The sequence below is a fragment of the Haliotis asinina genome, chromosome 11 (assembly GCF_037392515.1).
Source record: "Haliotis asinina isolate JCU_RB_2024 chromosome 11, JCU_Hal_asi_v2, whole genome shotgun sequence".
In the NCBI taxonomy this organism is placed as follows: Eukaryota; Metazoa; Mollusca; class Gastropoda; order Lepetellida; family Haliotidae; genus Haliotis; species Haliotis asinina.
This window is the reverse complement of record NC_090290.1, coordinates 44,796,600-44,820,637: the sequence shown is the minus strand read 5'-3', so window position 1 is coordinate 44,820,637 and position 24,038 is coordinate 44,796,600. Positions and strand designations below refer to the sequence as shown.

The following is a 24,038-nucleotide window of genomic DNA, read 5'->3' as shown; positions in this document are numbered from 1 at the left end:
TGCCTGTGCAGTGTCTGCAGCAGGATTGTCCCGTCCAGGCTCGATTATTTACAGATATCCCTAACAAACCTGGAATATTGAGTGAACTGTTTAACAATTAACAAACAAAACAAACAAAACAAACAAACAAACAAACAAACAAACGTCACTCAAGATGTTTTATTCTCCATCCTATAAAACATTAGTAACAATATTCACAGGCACTTGCTGCATAACATGAATATCACATGTGAAGACAAACCTGTGTGATCCTTCAAAACCCAACAATTGACATCAAGAGCTCATCACCTCCTCCACTATAAGTCTGTATGTGCCACTCAAAAGAAGTTAAAAGAACCCCAATCAATCCATGTTACCATAGTAAATCTTCAGTTGGTTTTAATCTATTTCTGTACAAACCTGAAACAGCATCACTGCATACTTTAGTACAAACACAGCTAATTTTAGGCATTCATAGAAGTGCAAAATCATGGCCATCAGAAGCACTCATAAAATCTAACAAATAACAATGAGTTCTGTATTATCAAAATAGCCAATGTCATGGTATGAAAAAGATTTTCAGCAGTATTGATGTATGTGTGTAAATAACACACATTCACATGACAAACTTGCTGGTAATAGAGCAGGTCAGGTATAAAACATTTGAGATACAGTCATCCCTCGCCGTAACGAGGGTCTGGGGGTCCCTGGATGATCCTCCGCATTATAGTACCTATTACATACATTGTAAAACATTGTACATTGTAAAACTATCGCCCTCAAGTGTACAGAAAAGTCAAGTCGGTGTTGGTAGGATATTCTACCTCACACAGGGACAAACCAGATACAAAATCTAGTAGAATAATGAGTGTATACATGAGGCTAAACCAATTGTATTTCTTGTTTTACGAGTTTTGTCCTCACAAAACCTAAAGGCAAAATTAAAAAAAAGAAAAATAAAACCACAAATGTAGTATTCCTTCTAAATACTTAAAGCAGTTTTCTTTGGGGAAATTATGAATTGTATATGGGGCAAAAAACAATCCAAAAGAAATTTTTTTGCTAGTTTACATTTTTGGCCAATGAAAACATTAGTATTTTATTTTCCATCTTATTCTTGAAGACCCATGAAGGTCCTGGGGTAGAATAGGCCTTCAGCAACCCATGCTTGCCACGAAAGGCGACTAGGTTGGTAACAAAAACTTCACAAACAAGGTTATGCAAGTCTGTCATGACTATAACTGTCCTATCATTGCTAATAACAGATCTATGATTTTGTGCAAGTCCTGTTTACAACCAGCCTCTTTGATTCTGATTTGTGCAGGATTTTGCTCATGGAAAGTACAATAACAAGTCCCTCATCTGTTTTTCATGTGAAATGCAAATTTTTTCCAGATACAAGGACACCCATGAAGGTCCGGGTAGATCAGGCCATCAGCAACCCATGCTTGCCATAAAAGGCGACTATGCTTGTCTTAAGAGGTGACTAACGGGATTGGGTGGTCAGGCTCGCTGACTTGGTTGACACATGTCATTGGTTCCCAATTGCACAGATCGATGCTCAAGCTGTTGATCACTGGATTGTCTGGCGGTACAGACCACTGTCATTTAGCTGAATATTGCCGAGTGCGACGTAAAACTAAACTCACTCACTCACTCCAGATATAGGGAGCATCCATCTTTAAATTTACCACCACTATAAAATCTTACAAGTCAGTATCCGGTATGGAGAATGGAAACACTCTGTCAGTGCACCTTATGTAAATATTAGCTCACTTTGTACTATCTCTGATACTCTGATAGAAAAATGCATGTGTACATGAACAGTTCTTTTACATAATTACACAGGATAACTCTCTCCCATCAGACCCTGCTGCAGGTTGTATATATACTTACACAGGAAAAAAACAACAGAGATCAGAAAGAAATGAGTTAATAGTAAGTCTTACATGCAGATGACAGACTCAGTGCTATGCTTAGTTTAGTATTCAGGGTCCTGATCCATGAAGAGCTCGAAACATTACGACGTTGTAACTCTATAGAGGGTTACAAATATCGTATTGCAAAGACACCAATACCACTACTGGCAATGTTGAAGGCTGTGATGGAGGGGAGACTCAAAAGAGACTTCGCATAAAAATATAAATATTGCTTTTCCATTTTGTCATAAACACATCTACAATAAATATATGAGACACTGAAGCCTCATGTGAACAATGTTCACATTAAATATATACATGAATTCTGGTATGTATATATGTATATATGCATGTGTGTGTGCGTGTGTGTGTGTGCGTGCGTGCATATTTGCACATGCACGTCTGCCTGTGTGTGGGGGGCACCTCATGCATCTGTATTATTTTATGTATCGTGTATCACATATATCACAATAATGTATCATTTATTGTGTCATGTAGGAGCTATATATATTTTCTAGTGTATACTGAGTTGTGACATGTATTGTATCGCACTGAATCATGTCTTGCATCAGGTATTGCATCATGGGAGCATCACAAACTTACATTCAGAATACTCAACTTATCAGTGTTAAGTATATGAGGACAGCTCTAACATCAATCAGCAAAGCAAGATCAACATCTTCTCACACAGCGGATGACACTACTCGTAAAATGTGGACATGGTACACTTCCTCATAACCGGACAAAAATGACAAAATAAATATAGTTGTATGTAAATAGTATTTGAAACTTATCCCACCAGATACATCTTTCACATAATAAAGGTCAACAACTGGCAAACAAGGGTAAGTTGGACCAGCGTACAGAATGTATTTATGAAAAGTGGCAATGAGCAAACCCATTAGGTTTGTGACAGGGAGAGCCGACCCAGGCTAGTGCATGTGCAGTGCATGACAATGAAATTGATTCTGCACATAGCTGCACACACCTTGCTCATAGGACTCTCACGGTCGGTGTAGCGAGTCAGTAATATTATAACCTGGGGACCCTTCACTCACAATGGTAAGTGCCAGTGAGCGGCATTCATATATGCAAATACAGGTCAATTGTCAGGTCAGTGCTCAGCTTATCCTTGTTTGCCAGTACAGACTACAACAAACAGATATGTAACACTTTACACCCCTATGATATAATGAAAACTAGCCAAAAAACCCAAGTAATATGAAAAGCTAAATAAAGTTGATATATCCATTCCTTCTATTCAATACAAGGTTAAAAGGAATTATTTCCACAAATGTAAACTGCCTATATATACCCTTGTGGTTTGAGGGTACCAGATATCCTATGTGGTTTGAAGATACCATGAATTATAGTGGAAAATATGAAATATACCAGATGGTAATGAGGATATATTTAATATGAATATCACAGTTGTGCTTGTGACTGTTACGCCTTGCAGTGAAGCTGTAGTGCTCTCATTGGAAACCATCTCCATGCCTTGTAACACAAATACAAGCTACCAGATGATAGTATCCTGTGATCATGAACAGCTTCTGACCCTCAGACAAATCCTGTAGATTCGCCAACAATTCTGCGGAAGTCTACAAACCGCCGTCCCCAGTGTCTGACTGTAGTTTGACTATGTGACTCGTCACATTTGAGTGCTATTCATAAATTTTACATTTATTAATAATCTCACTGCCAGTTATATTTGATTTTCGATAATCATCATCACTGTTTACATATTTGAAAACCTATGTCCATTAAAAGAAATCTAATGCTTTTACATGCATGAAGAATTAAAAATGATCAAATAAAGGGTCCAACGTTGAAAATTAAATTAAATCAAGTTGAGAGTAAATCATTGCAGCCCTAGTGTATACATGCACTATCTTTCACCTAGCAATTCATTAAGAATGAAACACATGTACTGTCAATGTGAAGAATATACTGATGGTAACAAATAAGGGAACACACTGAAATGATGTCAGCTGGAATCCTGTGAACTTAAATACACAGGGCCCCATTCCAAAAGCAACTTCAGTGTTAAGATAATTGTAACCAGTGTGCAACAAAATAGTTTCCAAATTTTGCTTTTCAGTCCAGTCAGGCAAGCAATGCCTAAACTTTAGTAGCTCAAAAAATTATTTGAATGTGGAAACAAAGCAAAAGATGTCAAGAATAGATGGGAATAAGACACTGTTAGCACGAGACTGGTTTCTCCTTTAAGCCTCTAATACATGATTAACATAATTATCAGGCCATAATCTTGCATGATTTCAAAGGGTTTTATACCCAACAACTAGTCGGAGAGTGTGATATATTTACAAAATGACCCAATGAAAATTCACTAGCATGTCAGGCCAGTGGTGATTTACTGGCCCGACTAGATTTTTACGAGCCACAGGGGCTACTGGGGCAGTGGCCATTTCGCTCACTGACAGAGGCTCATTGTAGTGTTGAGACCATGTCGAGGGCACTGGTAATCTAGCTCATGTTCTGTAACAACACATACTAACACTGTCTCTCAGTGCTCATTACTGAGGGAAATATACATTTATATTCCTAGCTGTAAGGTTGTGTTTATTGTTTCATGTTCCCTTAATTCTTTCCATGAGTATGAGACAACTGAGCATGTAACAAAGCATACAGCTCTGCATATTGGTCATATATTTTAGGGAAAATGACATTTTTCCTGTGGTTTATTCTTGTAAGAAAATATATTTAATTGCATATCTTTATACACAGTGCATAAGACAGGGATGAGAATGGGTGCGAGTGAAAAAAAGAGGAAAACAGGCTGGGCCTCTTTGGCGTCATGTTAACTGAAACAATATAACATACATCATGATCGACACCAGCGCCATCAAATACACGGAATTCTGCAGATTCGCGGATAATTATCATCCCTGATAAGAACCAGTGAGGAATCTGTGTTGGTGTAATCTATGACAATGTGGCAGCCGTTTCCTGGCTGACCATTCACACAAGCACTATCTCTCAGCTAGACAAATTACAAGTTCATCAGAATGCCATGGTACTACCATATTCAACGTGATAAATGTTTTGATATTTGCCTCCTTCGGATGATTCTGTATTTAGTAGTTACCACAGAAATTTATGGTTTCGGTACATATACCCTCTGACATCAGTGTAGGAGGTATATATAGCATAAATAAATACATAAATAAGTAATCATATAATCCCCAACTTCAAAAGCTGCAATGGCTGTGGCATATCTGAGTCTCAAGTAATTCATTTGTTGTCCAGTAAATACCAGTACACGTCCTACAAGGACCTCATGAAAACACAACCATAAACTAACATACGATCTAAACAGTTCACTCATTTACAGCAAAACTCAGCTACACAATGTTCTGGCAATCTCCCATTTGTGATTGAGAATTCCTCTCATTTGTGCTCTAGTATATTTTGAGTGTATACGGTAGGATGGAATATGTACTCCTAGCAAGCTAAAGTAAGCACCAACAAAATCATTGCCCTCTCAAGTGCTCCATCAAAAGCATTATCCTACACTACACAACATGAAGGCTCTCGCCACATGTTCTGCACACACGTTTCACACACTCATACATACAACATACATGTTCAGTGGAACTGAAAGCTCAATAAATAACCTTTCTCAATGATACTTCAAATGCTGACTGTTTCAAATGTCCACTTCTGTGATTCTTCTCCATTACATGGGTTTACTATGACAGTGCCACCGGCAGTCAACTTGGCTCTATCTAAACACTTGCCAGACTTTTCTTGCATAATCGTGCCTCGGTCCTGGAATACATGACAACATTGGAATAAGGTGGGTGAATGAATTGAGTTGTACGCTGCTTTTAGCCATATTCCAGCAATATCACGGTGGAGGACACCAGAAATGGCATCATACATTGTACGCATGTGGAGAGTCGAACCCATGACAAGCAAATACTTTAATCTCCCTTGCTATATTTTCTTCATTGTCCTAACGTAACTAGTTTTGTGTTTCAATGATAAAGAGACCAATAACCATTCACTATTTGTGAGGGTAAGGTTGTATAGTTGGGTGTACATTCAGGTGTATTGGTGTGGGTAAGATGGGTGTATCCTCAGGTGTATTGGCAAAGGTAAAGGTGCATGTACCTCCAGGTGTATCGGTAAGGGTAAAGGTGCATGTACATTCAAGTGTACTGGTGAGGGTAAAGGTGGGTGTACCTTCAGTGTATTGGTGAGGGTAAAGGTGGGGTAACTTCAAATGTATTGGTAAGAGTAAAGATGCGTTTATCCTCAGGTGTACTGGCAAAGGTAAAGGTGGGTGTACCTTCAGTGTATTGGTGAGGGTAAAGGTGGGGTAACTTCAAATGTATTGGTAAGAGTAAAGATGCGTTTATCCTCAGGTGTACTGGCAAAGGTAAAGGTGGGTGTACCTTTAGGTGTATTGGTGAATGGTATGGGAGAGTGAGTGTATTGGTGAATGGTATGGGAGAGTGGGTGTACCTTCAGGTGTATTGGTGAATGGTATGGGAAAGTGAGTGTACCTTTAGGTGTATTGGTGAATGGTATGGGAGAGTGGGTGTACCTTTAGGTGTATTGGTGAATGGTATGGGAGAGTAGGTGTACCTTTAGGTGTATTGGTGAATGGTATGGGAGAGTGAGTGTACCTTTAGGTGTATTGGTGAATGGTATGGGAGAGTGGGTGTACCTTTAGGTGTATTGGTGAATGGTATGGGAGAGTAGGTGTACCTTTAGGTGTATTGGTGAATGGTATGGGAGAGTGAGTGTACCTTTAGGTGTATTGGTGAATGGTATGGGAGAGTGGGTGTACCTTTAGGTGTATTGGTGAATGGTATGGGAGAGTGAGTGTACCTTTAGGTGTATTGGTGAATGGTATGGGAGAGTGGGTGTACCTTTAGGTGTATTGGTGAATGGTATGGGAGAGTGGGTGTATCTTTAGGTGTATTGGTGAATGGTATGGGAGAGTAGGTGTACCTTTAGGTGTGTTGGTGAATGGTATGGGAGAGTGGGTGTACCTTTAGGTGTATTGGTGAGGGTATAGATGGGTGTACCTTTAGGTGTACTGGGGAGGGTATAGATAGGTGTACCTTCAGGTGTATTGGGGAGGGTATAGATAGGTGTACTTTCAGGTGTACTGGGGAGGGTATAGATAGGTGTACCTTCAGGTGTATTGGGGAGGGTATAGATAGGTGTACCTTCAGGTGTATTGGGGAGGGTATAGATAGGTGTACCTTCAGGTGTATTGGGGAGGGTATAGATAGGTGTACCTTCCGGTGTACTGGTGAGGGTATAGATGGGTGTACTTTTAGGTCTATTGGTGAGGGTACAGAGGATGAGTGAGTTTTCAGAAACCTACCGCATCATATTTCCACTTCATTCCTGCAGTGTTTTTAAAGCACAGCATCATCCTGGCAACACTGCCATCGTTCCCTTGGGAATCCAGGCACACCTCTTCTCTCCGCAGTTCATTCGTGTTACTCATGGAAAACAGCTGAAGACAGGGAAATCATTGTAGCTACAGCATGAAACTGAACGAAGGTTGTTTTATATCAGTCAGTAAAATTACTTTTGTATCACAGCAACCAGCTAATAACTGACCTGAATCAGGCAATTCCTCACAGAAAATATTTGTTTAAGAACAATTCTATTAAATGAAGGTCCGGAACTGGGGTATACAGTTTAGCATAAAAATACTTACAGAGCCTACTGAAAGCAAAAGATGAGTCTAACATTTTATGTTAAAAGATTTACTCAAAATGTCAATAAATAACCAAGGGTAACTTCTGACTCCACTCTTTATTGTCATCATCAACAATCTTGTATATGACTAGATCCAGCAGAACAAAAGAATCTGGGCCATGTTTCATAAATCTATCTAAGTTTATGTTATAATATAGGCGCTAACACAGTCATTGCACTATGATTGCTTTGTGAAACAGACAAGCTGTATATACATATATATCTTACATAATTTAGATTCGGAGTTACAGCTTGTTCTCTACTGAAGAGAATAGATTTTTTACTAAGTTTCAAAAAGATGACTGTTGATTAAAGACCCATATCTAACTGACTGACTTTCAACAACCCCATCTGGACCTTCTAGCAGCTTTGATCACTTACCTCATTTGCACTGGCGCCGTGCTGACAACTGAAAAGTCCAAGATCATATTCCACCTTGTCCTCTCGGCCTAGGGTGTCCAGACAGAGTGTACTACCCCCAGACCTCACCTGGCAACAAGAAAAAATTTCAAGAAATGGTCACATAACCGAAACATAACACAATGATGTCAACAATACAACACCTGACCATGCTATCTATTGCCAGTTTGCTCACAGTTACATCTGGATTCCAACCTAGCATTTCATACTTTTATATATACTCTTTAAAACAAGTAGGGGAACCTGAACTTTGAAGTCTGGTAGAAAGAAAACCCATTGAGGAATATTACAGTGACATTCATCTTGTGTATGCAGCATCTTTTCACATTATCACAACACACAAACACAATGCATGGGTAGCACATGCACGTGGGAGCCTCCTACACGTGCATGGGGTGTCAGTATGAATCTTGATGTTTTTCAGGGAGGTCGATAAATCACTGTAGACCATTTTTTTCTGATTCTCTTCTTGCATCTGTGCATGGTTAGGGTCAAATCACACACTTCTGACTGAAAATTGTAAACCTGAAAATACTCCAGTAACCTAACAAGGGGGATAACTGAACGAACAGCTTTGCTTTGAATGAAATCCATGTAGTGATGCATTCTCAAAACATCCATTATTATTGTATCAGCATTGATCCAATCCCATATATCACCCAATTTCGACAATCATACATTGAAAGTACAGTTCCCCTACTTTTTTCGAAGAGCATATGTATGCAATTTGGTTGTTTCAGTCAAATACTTATGAATGTTTCCAAAAGCAGTGTTTAAACTTGAATGTGGTTGCCATTCATCAACCATCAAAGAGTAACATGCAACATGGATATATCCAAATTAGGCAGGATAAAATTCAAAACCCTTAAATAATCATTTTGATAGCGATGATTGGTCATTTTCATGATGAAATAAAACTTTAAACATGGTCAAAACCTTATTGAACAACTTTATGTATCGATACAAATTTTGGCATAGCTGTTTCTGGTTCTGGTACAAAAATTTGCCTTGAAATGTTTCACTCCCGAAATAAAAGAAGCTGTTATTCATAAAATTGCTTGTCCCAACTTCTAAAATGCCACTCAAAGAGTGATTGAGTGAGTATGATTTTACACTGCTTTTAGCAATATTCCAGCAATAACACACCACAAATGGGCTTCACACATTGTACTCACATGAAGAATCAAACCCAGGTCTTCGACATGTGAACGGTTTTAACCACTAGGCTAATCCACCTTCCTCCTACTCAATGAGGTTAAAACATTTCAAAATATTTAGTTTGTTATTGTTTCACGGAGGTTATGTATAACACCATTCTCTTCCCACAGAGGCTACTTGTCATATCTTCCTACAAACCTCTGTTCTAATATGGCCATTTTTCGTGGTTCTCATAAAATCCCCTAGCAGCAAAAAATGGCTGCAGATTTATCTCCCTTTTTTCTGTCCAATCAGAACACGTGTTACATCGACCTAGATTCAATTTCACAAATGCAAGCAATGTGGAGAAACAAATATGACATGACTGAGTTCTGTCCAGAAGAAACATTTGAGTATCGCGCTCAGGAAGAGATTCTAGTTTTCACGATGCATCCGGAAAATACCGAGATCTTGCGAACGATCACTTTTGAAACAAGGTCGCTGATTGCACTACTAAATCTGCTTGCCTCCAATCACGAGTCTTGAACACTTGCACCATGAAAGGGTCGTATTAGAACAGAGGTTACGTAGGAAGATATGACAAGTAACCACTGTGGGAAGAGAATGGTATAACACCTGAGTGCTTGTGATTGTATTTCTTACTCAATTTCCACTTGAAATGGATTTCTTAGCCCCAGGATGTCACCTCAGACTATGAAATAGCCAGTCCTCACACTGAAACACAAGACTAATCTCGTACTCACCAAACCCCAAGCTTGGACGTTCTCATCCAGAACAAACTTCTCTGGGTACACATTGTCCAGGTACCACTTGAAACTCTTGCACTGAAGCTTCTTCCGTAGGTCAACTCGGGCAGATATATCGCCATAGTCTTTGTTCTAAAGAATGTACACAATGCCTGCTTAGACTGACTTAATTGTGATCTTCATCATTAAAAATTTAAGGCACAATCAAACCAAAGTTGACACAACCTATAGTCTGTTTGTAGTGAAACTGTACCAATACATTTCGCTTTAACAAGAGTAAATCAAATAAAGTGATGAACAAACAATCCCATTTTCACTGTGATTTGTTTGTATTACAAGGGGGTAAGCACAGTCGTTGGCACAGTCAAACAAACGTACATGCAGTACATGATGAGTATTAACTTAGACCAACCCAGATGATTTTGGTGTTCCATTCAATGTGCATATCCCCTTGTAATACAAACCAACAATAGCGATTTGAAACTATAATCGCTTGTTAAACATGTTTCATCCTATGCATTATTATTGCCTTTCCAACCAGCCCTTTCATTGCTAAAGCCATCTCACAGGGGTTCCTTTTCAATTTAATAGGAATTATTTATTTCAATTAAAAGTTTATTAATTCAGAAACTATGTTGGGACCAAAATATTACATCAAGACAGCTGTTAGCTGGACTCATCAGAGTTCAATCCAGCGGTGTCTGTATCATACTCAGCCCCAACTGGGTCATCAGCGACAAGATCCAAACAGGGAGGTTATACTGAGAGACACTGAAAAACACAGTGCCAGGTCAGGCCGACCTTTAATTTTCATACAAATGTATCATGATTTCATGGTATAATATTCAGCCCAAGGTTAGATTTGACTTACAAAAATGCAATAGCCTGACAGAGTTTCATTTTGCATTTTAGTGGTCACCTCAGGCTAATGAATCAGCCTACATTAACATCACACAAAAGGTGAAAGTCATGAGCTAACACAATATAATATTTCTAAGCAATGCCTTACCTTCAAGTCATGTCTGTGCATAAAGAACAACCTTTTATAATCATCCATCCAGACTTCAGCCACCCTCACTGAGTTTAAACCATGTGTGTCCTTACCGCCTGAATAGAATATAGAGGTTAGTGGATTATTATTATTACTGGATCTACACTGATTTTGGACCTATTAGTGGGTGAGCTGGATTAATACTTTTGGCAATATTCCAACAATATCACAACAAAAGTTTTACAAATTTCCATTACTATGAATAAATGAACCAAACCATTATTCAAAATGCTTTGTCAGCACATCAGATTTTAGTGTGAGTCCAAGCTCAGCAATATTTATATTATGTCAAGGCAGTCTGTGAAAACATTAGTCTGAAGCTGTCGATCAGGTGATTGACTTCATGATCATTTTTTATGAAGATTTCCATCACCCAAGCCTCAGTTGATGTAGGTCAATGTGTGGGCTGATTGATGCTCATGACAACAGTCACTGGGTTGTCTGGTCCAGATTTGATTATTAAGACTGCTGTTATAAGGAACATTGCTGAGTGCAGCGTTAAACAACAAACAAAGCATTCATTCATGTCACCATGGTTACCTGGGAAAGTATAGGGGTGACTGGAACGGAAGATGTGTCCAACACGGGAACACGGTAGAAACTCAAGCCGGCCCCCACACATCCATGTCTGGAACACAGAATAGTTGATTAACCATTTGTCTACCAACAGTCTGGCATTATTTTGCGCATGCCACTTGTATGAACGGCCTTGATCACTGTGGATTACCAGTAATGGTCAATCAATATAATTTCACAGAAAAAAAAAGTACTGTCATCGTAACAAATCTTAAAGAGTATTACTGATCAGATCTCATCCTTAGTGAAGTTCTTAGATATAAAAGTATTTTACTTAAGTCCAATTAGTATTATGAGTAATACGACTTTTTCAGTATATGTTACATGAATCCTAATAATTGGTATCTTAACTTTGATAATGTTCATTCACTAAAAGCAAAAGTGATCCCAGAATGGCAGCTTCAAAACAGTCTCTATATATTCTTGGTTGAACTTTATGGAAACTTACAAAACCAACAAATCAATACACTATGGACAATAACTGGCATTTACACAATGCCAAAAGCAAAAGTCCCTTAACATACTCTGAAGGAGATCTCGAGGTTCTCCCCTCCCCACACATCCATCCCGTCATCGTAAGCTCCGATCTCCCAGAAGAACTTCCTGTCCAGGGCCAGCAGGCCTCCCGCCATTGTTGGGGAGCTGTATATTCAGAAAAAAATATGTAATGTACTCATGAACGTTCAGAACTGGAGAAGACTAGAGGGAAGACTTCCTTTCTCTTGTGTCTGAAATGTTTGGTTTGTTGAACACCACGGTTCACAATTGTTTAATGTATTCCAGCTTTATGACAACTTCCTTCCTAAGACTGCACCAGACAGTCTTTTGATTGACATCGTGAGCTATCAATGTACACAATGAATAAATGTACCTGATGGGGTCTGTGTATTTCCTGTGAACTTTTTCCCTCTCTGGGATGTCTCTCCAGGTGAAATGCATGCTCCAGGAAAACCCTCCCACATTGTAGCCACCCTGACCGGAATACTCCAATGTGTTGTCGTTGATTGCATCAATTATCGGACACACCACGGTTTTCCGGTTCTCTTGTATACGAGCAAGGATCGGTTCCAACCTTTCAAAAAGAATACATGAAAATTGGAGCTTCTGTTGAATGCATCATAAATATATAGGGAGAGAGTTTAGTTTTACACAGCCAGGTCAGGCAGGTGTGTGAGACACAGGTGCACAAGTTTTTGATTCATTAAGCTGTACTGTGCTGTCTCCATGCTTTCTCACACACCTGGCTGTCCCTTTCTCTGCACTCATCCCTCGTAACAAATAGTGAACTGGGTCAATATTTTTATGATAGTTTGTTGAACAACTTTTTTTATTTTTGGGATAAAAAATCTTCAAAAACCTCACAGAGTTGGTATGATGTTTTAATTATGATCAGCTTTTTATTGAGTATTTTAGGTTTATTAGTTTTTGAGTTAGACTGCAATTCATCAGTCCGCTTTTGAGCCTAACGGACTGCAGTGACATATCATTTCAATCCAGATATCAATGAAGATTCACTACAGAGACATGTAATGTCTGTCTGTTGTCATGACAAGCTGATAAGTTGCTCCCAGGCATTATTGTCCAATACAATGTACTGTTTATTCATACAGCAATTCTATGTCCACATAAGAGGTCAATAAAAATTTCTATTTGGGGTAACATTTTTAGCTGATCATACTCTTAGGATGCATTATGAAATAACCTCAAAAGTCAAAAACCTGGATTTTATGAAATGGTGAAGTGAAGGAAATTTTTTGGCATGATACGGAACTTGGGACTTCTACTCACCATTGTGTCCCAGCCTCACAATGAGAATCCAGGAACACGATGACATCCCCTGTGGCAGCCTTGGCGCCCTCGATGCGGGCTCGTATCAAGCCACTCCTCTGTTGGGTCCTCACCATTTTCACGATGCCATCAGGCCAAGTCTTCTCTACATAGGTCTTCAACTTGTCTCCCAGCTCAGCTGCAACAACCAGTGAACTGGTCTAATACAGAGCTGTATATAGGTGTTGTAGCATAGATGTGCTATATACACCTGATATTGTATAGATGGGTCTGATATACAGCTGATGTAGTATAGATGGGTCAGATATACAGCTGACATAGCCAGGAGTTCAATATTTTTTCTAAAAGCCACTTGCCACAGGACAAGTGACTTTCAGAAAGTAACTTGTCCTGTCTAAATAGCCAAGAAAGATGACTGTACTTAATCATCATTGTGAAATTTAACAGGTACATTTTGAACAGATATTTAAGGAAATCCAAGTTTATTTGCAGCTTGAAACTATGAGTGGAAATTATTTAGTAGCCTACTGACAAGAAAGATACCATTATTTGATTGCTTGAAATGAAAACTAACTTGTCCTAGGTGTCGGGCGATGTGATGTTTTAGCCACCATATACAGCTGATATAACATAAATGGATCTGATATACAGCTGACATAGCTCACAGCAAGGTCTGATATACAGCAGTTGAAGCATAGATGGTCTGATATACAGCTTATATAACATAGATGGGTCTGATATACAGCTGACATAGCTCACAGACAGGTCTGATATACAACTGATATTGCATCGTTGGTCTGATATATAGCTGTTGTAGCATAGATGGACCAATATACAGCTTATATAACATAGATGGGTCTGATACATAGCTGTTGTAGCATAGATGGTCCAATATACAGCTTATATAACATAGACAAGTCTGATATACAGCTGTTGTAGCATAGATGGTCCAATATACAGCTTATATAACATAGACAGGTCTGATACATAGCTGTTGTAGCATAGATGGTCCAATATACAGCTTATATAACATAGACAGGTCCGATATACAGCTGTTGCAGCATAGATGGTCCAATATACAGCTTATATAACATAGACAGGTCTGATACATAGCTGTTGTAGCATAGATGGTCCAATATACAGCTTATATAACATAGACAGGTCTGATATATAGCTGTTGTAGCATAGATGGTCCAATATAAAGCTTATATAACATAGAGAGGACCGATATACAGCTGTTGCAGCATATATGATCTGTTATACAGCTGTTGTAGCATAGATGGTCTGATATAAAGCTCACATAGCATAAATGGAGCGGATATACAGCTGACATAGCTCACAGACAGGTCTGATATACAGCTGTTGAAGCATATATGGTCTGATATACAGCAGTTTAGCATAGATGGCCTGATATAAAACTGTTGTAGCATAGATGGTCCAATATACAGCTGATATAGCATAGGTGGTCTGATGTCCAGGAGTTGTAGAATAGATGGTCCAATATACAGCTGATATAACATGGGTCATCTGATTTACAGTTGTTGTAGCACAGATGGTCTGATATACAGCAGATATAGCATTGATGGTCTGACATACAGCTGTTGTAGCTATGACATACAGCTGATTTAGCACAGAGACATGTGTGATACAGTCAGTACAGATTAGCTGAAAATGATATGAGTTATAACCTCTTGAGACAATAAGAAGCATTGTTTTTAAACTGGTTTTCTGTTTAATAAACGCCTACTCAGGCAGTGAGAGTAGTAAATCCCTGCAGCCAGTGATGGATGTCCTGCTGCAGTTAGTCACAGCTGTATCTTATTGACCTTCCCACATTGATCCTGCTCTCCATGATGTGCCATGCAACTGTGACATGAACACTTTATCACCGGCTGCCCTCTTCACCATACAACTGTTGCAAGTAAATGTCCATTATACCATGTCACTGTGTAGTCATAAAATATACATAAAACACAGTCAGTGTTCATTTGCCTTTGAATGTGCAAATCAAAGCCATAATATACACAACTTTCTGATCATTGTTGTAGATAATAGATCTTTTTAAGCAAACTTTTTAAAATGTAAATGATATATCTATATATCCATATAAAATGTCATTGTGTAGCCATAAAAATATGTGTTAATGCAAAATCATACATACTAAAATTCAATGTAATAGACAGGAACACAAACGTAAGTATTACATCTATCATATTTTGCACAAATATAATTTTTAATATTTTTTTTGTTCATAATACTATTAATGCGTGCAATATTTGCTGACAGTGTTCAATAATGTTTTCAAAGTTGTTAAACATGAATTTAGATACTTTGTCAATGCAGTGTATTTTCTTGTCGAATTATATTACAAATTATTTCTGTTCTAGTTTTCCAAGCCTCGTCTTCTCATCCACTCGTCTACTCATTTACTTATCTTTTGTCGGTCAAACATCAAACATGTATTCTGCATTTGTCAAGGAACAGAGTATCATTGTTTTCCATCAACAAATAAAACCTTGTGGATGGAAGTTGTGGAATATTTGTCATTCTTGTGTTTACAATATGCATTAAAAATCTTCAGAGATCACTTGACTTTAAAAGTGCCATTCAATGCCGTAATATACACAACTTTCTGATCAAAGTTGTAGATAAAGGGGCACTTTTTTCGCAAACTTTGCAAAATGTAATTTAAGATTTAGTTGTCATATGCCATTGCTGTATGATAATATGAGTTTGTCATAAAGTATGACCATGGACCTGCCTATTCAGGTTCATCCCATAAACTTACAGTGTTCATGGCAGGTTTTGTATGAGTATGTGCAGAAATAAAATTATCAATATGCAGTCCAAATCTTTTATCCTTGAAATGTATTGTTTGTCTATGTGTTGCAGTTTTAAGCTACTTTTTAAAATTACACAGATCAGACTCTATGCGTCCAAAACACGTACGCAAAATAACTTTTGCATGGTTCTATTATTTTTTTGGCATGAAAAACACAAGTTTCTGCGTTAATGAAAACACTGATTTACTGAAACCCTCTAAAACATTTTCGAAAATGTTCCAGAAGGGCTTCAACATGCCCACCAGTGTGTAAATCTGGGACAAGTGAAACTTGGTTTTCTTTTCAAGGAGATAAAAATACACAGATTTAATGTGCTTCCATACAGATCCTATGATAACATTCTTGCTTCAGGCATCCGAGACTAAGTCATGTGACTACGATGGCCTTGCCCTTAGTCATCCTTACCAGGACTGCATTGTATTATCGATATACTAGTATACTGCAAGATGCTTTCCAAATGATAAATGCTGCAATATTTTTCTGAAAATCTGTACACTAGGTGAAGAACACATATGAACTTTTTGTGATTATCTCAATGATTTAAATTAAAACCTACAGAGACTTTCATTCACAACAAATGTTCTCCTTCGTTATTCAATGACAGAACGGCATCATAATGTAATACTACAAACTGGATAAAAGAGAAAATAGAATCCAAAATTATGCATCCTAATTTTGAGATTGCTGTTATCAGAACCATAACATAACCTGGTATATGTTTAGTGACTTATAATATAGAAAATAGGATTCACATGCACAATTATACGTGTCACTCTCCTAACAACAAATTTCATAAGGAAAATATCTGTACATAACAGCGTGCAGTTAATACAAGACCTTTTAACAAGATGTTCTAACCATAAATGCATGATGAATATATTAAACTAAATATAAACTATGAAACCATGTGGTTTTTAAGAACACAAAATACAAATTTGTATAAAATCTATAAATGCCTTACAAAACAATACTAAATGAAAATCAAATACAGTCACTCACTATCAAACACCTAAGTTGAGATATATATTGCAATACTGTACCTGAATCGAATATTTTGAAATTTGCCGTACAATTTATTTGCCACTACACAGCCCAAGTCTTTGTAATGTGGTTAAGGCATATCAAGTATAGCACTTAACAATCTTTCCTATGTTGCTTACAAACCCTAAAGACATTTCTGGTTTCAACAAGACATTTGCACAACAGCCTGCTGGCAAGTGAGCTTCAAGTATGACATAAATTCAAAGAGATGTTTACGATTGCTCAGGTCTCATGTGAGGTGTGCCGAGGACTGCATGTTACTAACAAGATTCAAAAACAGATTTATTATGAATTCATTGAGACCTTAGCAAACTATTATTCCTTCAATATTGAGATTTCTAATCTCTATAAATGTAGTGGGATTTCAGCATTGTATTTTAACACTGAATAAAATGATGTGAAACTAACCATGAAAGTGAGTGAGTGAGTCTAGTTTTACTCCACTTCTGGCAATATTCCAGCAATATTATGGCAGGGAGGACACCTGAAATAGGCATCACACAGTGTACCCATGTGGGGAACCGAAACTGCATGATACTGAAATGTGTTCACCATTTGGCTACACCATTACAATAAACATTAAAGACTTTCAATCTATAAAGGTGCTCTGAATAAAATACATGTCATCTATAAAGTCACAATGACTTCAATAGAAACTAAACCATTATGAATGCTCCTAACCTATTAAGGTGCTCTGAGATTTCACTGTATGCACTGACATGTATTACAGATTTGGTTCAGTTGAACAATTTAACTCAGATCTTCAGAGAACATTTTTTAATGTTTTGATGATGTCTATGATAATTTGCAAACAAACTTCAAAGACTGAATCTAATGAGCAGAAGAGAAAACTACATGAAAAATGAGTTTGAAAAGTCTCTTGAGGTTTGAAAAATCTTTCATTAAACTGAAAGACTTTAAAAAGGGTCAGGTATATATACTATACTATGTTAATGGTGGGATATGTAAGCGTTACTTGAAAGGACAATGTGCCATTAACAGTGATGAAACTGTATTCATCCTGCTTGTGCACACATTGTCACATGACAGGCCCTCCATCAAGTGCCCTTATCAGGGAGATAACTCTTCCCTTAGCACACCTCTAATAGGATAGGCCAGCACAAAATGTCAAGTATTGTCAGTGTCCATTTCATGAAAATGAAAGACAAAAGTGAAGGATTCTTTTTCATAGCCTTAATGTCACACACCTAAGTCATACAGAATTATTTGATTCAGTTACTATAGCATCAAACATCATGATCAACAGATCAAACACCTCCAATTTAAAACAGTTCAGGTACTTCTAAGAAATTAAGTATCACCTAAGATTTCTCAAATATTACATCTGAAAGTGTGTGAGAGGTGAACAAGAGGTTCCTTCACAATATCTTTACCACCTCACAGCTAGCTTATTAGATTTCATCTTGAGTGAGTGGGTTGATTTTTATGCAGCTTTTATCAATATTCCAGCACCCACAGGTAAACATGATGAGGGAACACTCTAACCACTGGGCTACCCTACCAACCCAGATTTCATATTGAAACATGAATGCATGGCCCTGTAAGGATTAAGTAAAGGTCAAGATAACACTTTCATACTCATAAACAGCAAGGTGCCAGTAATGTTTCAAATCCACTCCCTACTTGGTGAATGAGGTATGGTCACATAGGTCACACAGGTGAAAAGGTCAGATTAGGTTCAGATGCAAAAAAATATTAAGGATAAGTTGATCCACATGCAACATTTTTTCTGCATTCATTTCAAGATAAATACATGATTTGGTGAGTAAAGGGCAGAAAGACCATCAGTATTCAAAATGGCAGTCATGGATCCCATGTTTCGCATCTGATCTGAGTCATGGCAGCAACCTGGACTGTGTAACATAATTTGGAACACAGGTTTAACTACAGCATATGAGAGCACAATTTTCTCATCCTGACAGTTTTTTTTTTCCAAATGATTCTAAAACTCTAGCAACATACTTTCCGTTTTAGTTATGCACTTGCGTTTTAGTCTGAATGACAGTTAACCATGGTTACTTACGTCGGTCACTGAAATCATCCAGCAAAACAACTTCATGTAGATACTCGGGTGGAGATCGGTTGATCACACTGTGCACCGTCCTCAGTAGCGGTGTCCATGCTTCATTGTGGTAAATAATCACTACACTTGCACTTGGAAGATTCTTTGGGTAGACAATATCTTTACACCTGGGAGAAAAATTGTCAATGATTTGATAATTATGTAAATAAATATTACTGGTTCCATTCAGCAGAACTGGGAGAACATACCACCTATATCAATGTTCCACAGCAGCTTCGGCATGAATCCCAGGGAGTTGAGAATGAAAATAATATCTTTACACCTGGAAGTAAGACCATTCATCATTCAATGTTGACCGTCCAAAAATATATCATTACTTGCATTATGAAGGCGTGATGAAACACTCCAGGGTTGGATACATCCCAGGGAGTTGAGAATGAAAATGCAGGGTTTTACACTGACCTTGAAAAATGGGAGTCACAATGACTCACGATATGTATATTTGGGAGTCATTTTCAATATTTGGGAGTCATGAAAATTAAATATGTTTTTGTGAAAATCAAAAAGTAATAGTTCTGCAAAGATTTTATTGTTTTGTGCAGTCTAAGTAAACTTAGTCTCAGTGTATTTCGTTACACTACACCACAGTCTAAGTAAACTTAGTCTCAGTGTATTTCGTTACACTACACCACAGTCTAAGTAAACTTAGTCTCAGTGTATTTCGTTACACTACACCACAGTCTAAGTAAACTTAGTCTCAGTGTATTTCGTTACACTACACCACAGTCTAAGTAAACTTAGTCTCAGTGTATTTCGCTACACTACACCAGTCTAAGTAAACTTAGTCTCAGTGTATTTCGCTACACTACACCACAGTCTAAGTAAACTTAGTCTCAGTGTATTTCGCTACACTACACCACAGTCTAAGTAAACTTCGTCTCAGTGTATTTCGTTACACTACACCACAGTCTAAGTAAACTTCGTCTCAGTGTATTTCGTTACACTACACCACAGTCTAAGTAAACTTCGTCTCAGTGTATTTCGTTACACTACACCACAGTCTAAGTAAACTTAGTCCCAGTGTATTTCGTTACACTACACCACTGAGTCTAAGTAAACTTAGTCTCAGTGTATTTCGTTACACTACACCACTGAGTCTAAGTAAACTTCGTCTCAGTGTATTTCGTTACACTACACCACTGAGTCTAACAAAACCTAGTAGAAGGTCGCGTCAGGTAACCTTTGAGCAACCAATGACAGTCTAATCAAATGCGAGACGGTTAAATATATTTAACCAATCAGACAATGGCTACTATTTAGGGATCGGAGGGACTTTCAAAATATTCAGGGCACTGACACAGATCTCTCCACAAACAAAAATCAGCATATAACACAGTTATTTGACCTGCAGTGTGTACACTTTGAGGTTTCTGTTGACATGGTTACCATTAGCTAATATTTCTGCAAGATAACATCCTTGAATATTGTCAAAAACACTATTTTCAGCGACTGTGTACTGACCGTTGTCATGGCAGTATGTACACTGTGTGCATCACTCGGAAGTGATCATACACTAAATAGCACTTGGAATCGTTCGGCTACGAACCTTTTCGAGATAAAAAAATCATAAGGGATGTGCGAATGTGCACTTTCGCGATTTGGTAAGCTGTGTTCTGATTGGTCAATCTCAAAGGTTATCTGACGCGACCTCCCATAAGGTTTTCTTGGACTCAGTGGTGGAGTGTAACGAAAAGTACTGAGGATAAGTTTACTTAGACTGTTGTTTTGTGTTGTATTGTCATTTACATAGTTAATAAATAGTAATATATCCACTGTTAAATTCAGTCATAACAAACTCCAGTATACTGAACAAATAATCGTACTTGTGATTTATTTACTGTAACATGCAGATATTAACAGGAACTGAAAACGGATCTACTGAAGACATTTAGCATGAAAAACGTAAGATTATGTACTGACAAAATTTGTGAACTTAGTTATCACTTTCAAAGGTGAGTCCTAACAAAGCACTTGATTGCCATGATATTTGTGTTGATCATTCTCAGTATGTAACTGTGTATGCCACACCACATAACGTAACTACAGCATAGTTCAATCAAACAGCTAGGATTACTGTTACAGGATGCTCGGATTTCTCAGGCTGCTCTGAAATAATCTCACAGCTATGTGAAAGTCAAACTATCACAGAAAACTATCATTGTTTGCTTATCAAATCGATTTTATTGAATACTGAGACTCAACCATAAAACTTGCATCAAGCTTGAGTTGTATTATAATATTTTGAGAATCTTTTACAAAATTGTTTCATCAAATACACAAGAATCACACATCACGTAAAAACCTGAAAATGGAGCTCACATTGAGCAATCATCTGGAGTTATAGTGTTGCACTTGAGTTTGTTGTATAAGTGTAACAACATGCTCATCAAATTTTCAGCTGCCTAGTGGCTGTCTCTAAATATTCCATTGTGGACCAGACAAACAAGTGATTGATAAAAAGAGTAACGATGCATGTCATGATCACTGAGCTACATAATTACGATACAGTGACATTTGTCACCGACAGTGACAAATTAGCGAGTCTGACACCGATCTGGTTTTAAGCTCTCCTTATGAGAATCATGTATTTCTGAAGGTGAATTCTAGTGAGTTTAATTATACCCCACACTCAGCAATATTCCAGCTATATGGCAGTGGTTTGTAAATAATCAAAACTGGACCAGACAATCCTGTGATAAACAGTATGAGCATTGCTTTCAGTTAATAGCATAAAAGACATGTCAGCTTGATGTATGATGGAGAGACAACAGAGGTTAGTATAAAAATGATGATGATGATGATGATGATGATATAAAAGTAAAAGAACATTGTTTTGAGTTACTAAACAACAAAATGACAAACATTCCAAGGTTTAATCATATCCACTCCTGCAGATGTGAGATAAATCCAATATACACCTACATCAGTACTTCCAGTCATCAATGTTCGACACGGTTGCAAAATGGGGACTATATATGTAATTAATAGCATTTAGTCAGCTGCCACTTAGAAAGCCACATTAAACTTCAACACAATCTTGACTGTATCCATGCATATACACAATCCTGCTTTGCATAAACACATACATTAAACAGGTACCAGCTATATAGAAAACAGTATTATTTTTTAATTTCCTGAGTATCTCATGGGCGAGGTGAGTTGACCTGATCTATTTATAGCAAGCCAGCGGCTAAGACAATGTGCTACTGTAGATCTAGCGAACTTCAAGTAGCTGAACACTCGCTGAAGGAAAGGGCGGCCCCGAATATTAAACTGTTGCCGCTCGGTCCAAATACCTCACGTACACCCAAGTAATGAAATTCCACAATGAAAATGTCAAGCCAATAAAATCTATAAATCAGTTAATCGATCTTACCTTTTATCACGAACATCCTTTACCGATCTCTCCAGCGATATTTTTTCACTTGCAACTATATTAAAAGCTTCTTTATGCATAAGTTTTTCTCCTAAAAGTTTTTCTTCTCCTTCTAAATACACCGGTAGTCCTTTTTCTCCGGGACCTGTCCGAAATGACTCGCTTGCTTGATAAGCGTCGAACCGCTTCTTCCTCATGAACAAAACATGGCTTGGCACCTTCTCGGCAGACAGCCATTGTGCGGTGAAGTTTATGTAAAGAATCGCTGCACTCACGCAAAATAATGCCAGAAAGAGTACATGCTTAATTTTTAACTTTCTAAACCGTATGACTCTCATCCCGTGTCACGCAATGTCAGTTCCAAGCTGAAATGACAACTTTGAAGGAATGTAGCGGTGTCGTTTATCAAGGGCGGGTAACTCTAACTTGTCTAGCAGACGATGCGATATGGAGATTAACGCCACAGGCACTGACACGTACCTTGCATTGTATTTATTAAACAGCTTGCAGGCACGTCGATAATTGTTTTGATTATCGCAGAAGAAATGCCGCTGGCACACTGATCCACATCATGAACCAGAATAAAGGGAAGGGACAATTATATTTTCGCCCGTTGTCTCGTTTGTAGACCATATAATGTTAACATGTCTACTATGTATATAGGACATATGTATAAATGCATACTGATAAACTATATATTGTATTTCCTCAGACCATGGAACACAGTCTGACACTTTATCACAGAAAGTATTTTGCGCTAGCAACTTGCTTGGTCAGTTTTACATGGGATCAATGTTAACAGCTCACCACTGTTAGTTTAATAGGAGCATTACATAAAAAATCACACGATTATTTTATTTAGCGTAAACAGGTGCTCAAGTATTGTTTATATATGAATATAGATAACGGAGTGAATATTTCTTTTTATATTTCTTTACTACATAACGAGTAAAATGAATGTTGATTTCATTTAACCCGAGTATAGACATTTTAACTATAAACTTTAAAATTGTAAACCAACTTTAGGGGAGGGGGATGGCAGATGTCATAACTGCAAAAATATAATTCATTTTCATGCTGTGTTTGGTCGTTTGGGTTTTCTTTTCATATTTGTTTTCGCTTTCGCCATAAAAAATGACGTTAAACATCTGTATAGCCCTACATTTGCGCTTAGTCGAATGCTCGCTTGAAGAGAATGGTTTTAAGACAAGATCGGAAACTGTTGATATTTTTCGATTTTGTTACATTTTCAGGTAATCCACTCCAGAGTTGAGCACCCGCTCTCTCCT

General features: G+C 37.8%; 1 protein-coding gene across 1 annotated transcript; it reads right to left on the bottom strand.

Annotated features, from left to right (window-relative positions):
• Positions 1-144: 144 nt before the first annotated feature.
• On the bottom strand, positions 145-23,102 carry LOC137256150 (probable N-acetylgalactosaminyltransferase 9). The gene is made up of 11 exons (XM_067793853.1): positions 22,750-23,102; positions 19,314-19,480; positions 13,386-13,563; positions 12,469-12,669; positions 12,122-12,239; positions 11,562-11,649; positions 10,980-11,077; positions 9,968-10,102; positions 8,028-8,135; positions 7,264-7,398; positions 145-5,690 (listed from the first exon to the last, which is right to left on the bottom strand). The coding sequence occupies exons 1-11, from the start codon at positions 23,085-23,087 to the stop codon at positions 5,553-5,555; spliced, it is 1,704 nt and encodes a 567-aa protein (XP_067649954.1). The 5' UTR covers positions 23,088-23,102; the 3' UTR covers positions 145-5,552.
• Positions 23,103-24,038: the final 936 nt, after the last annotated feature.

What these genes read in the sequence shown, in the direction of transcription:
- LOC137256150 (XM_067793853.1), bottom strand. Translation starts at nt 23,087, where the DNA reads ATGAGAGTCATACGGTTTAGAAAGTTAAAAATTAAGCATGTACTCTTT. An exon ending in ACCTCGAGATCTCCTTCAGA is followed by an intron (nt 11,650 to 12,121) that starts GTATGTTAAGGG and finishes TCTGTGTTCCAG; the next exon opens with ACATGGATGTGTGGGGGCCG. An exon ending in TCACCCCTATACTTTCCCAG is followed by an intron (nt 11,078 to 11,561) that starts GTAACCATGGTG and finishes TATTCTATTCAG; the next exon opens with GCGGTAAGGACACACATGGT.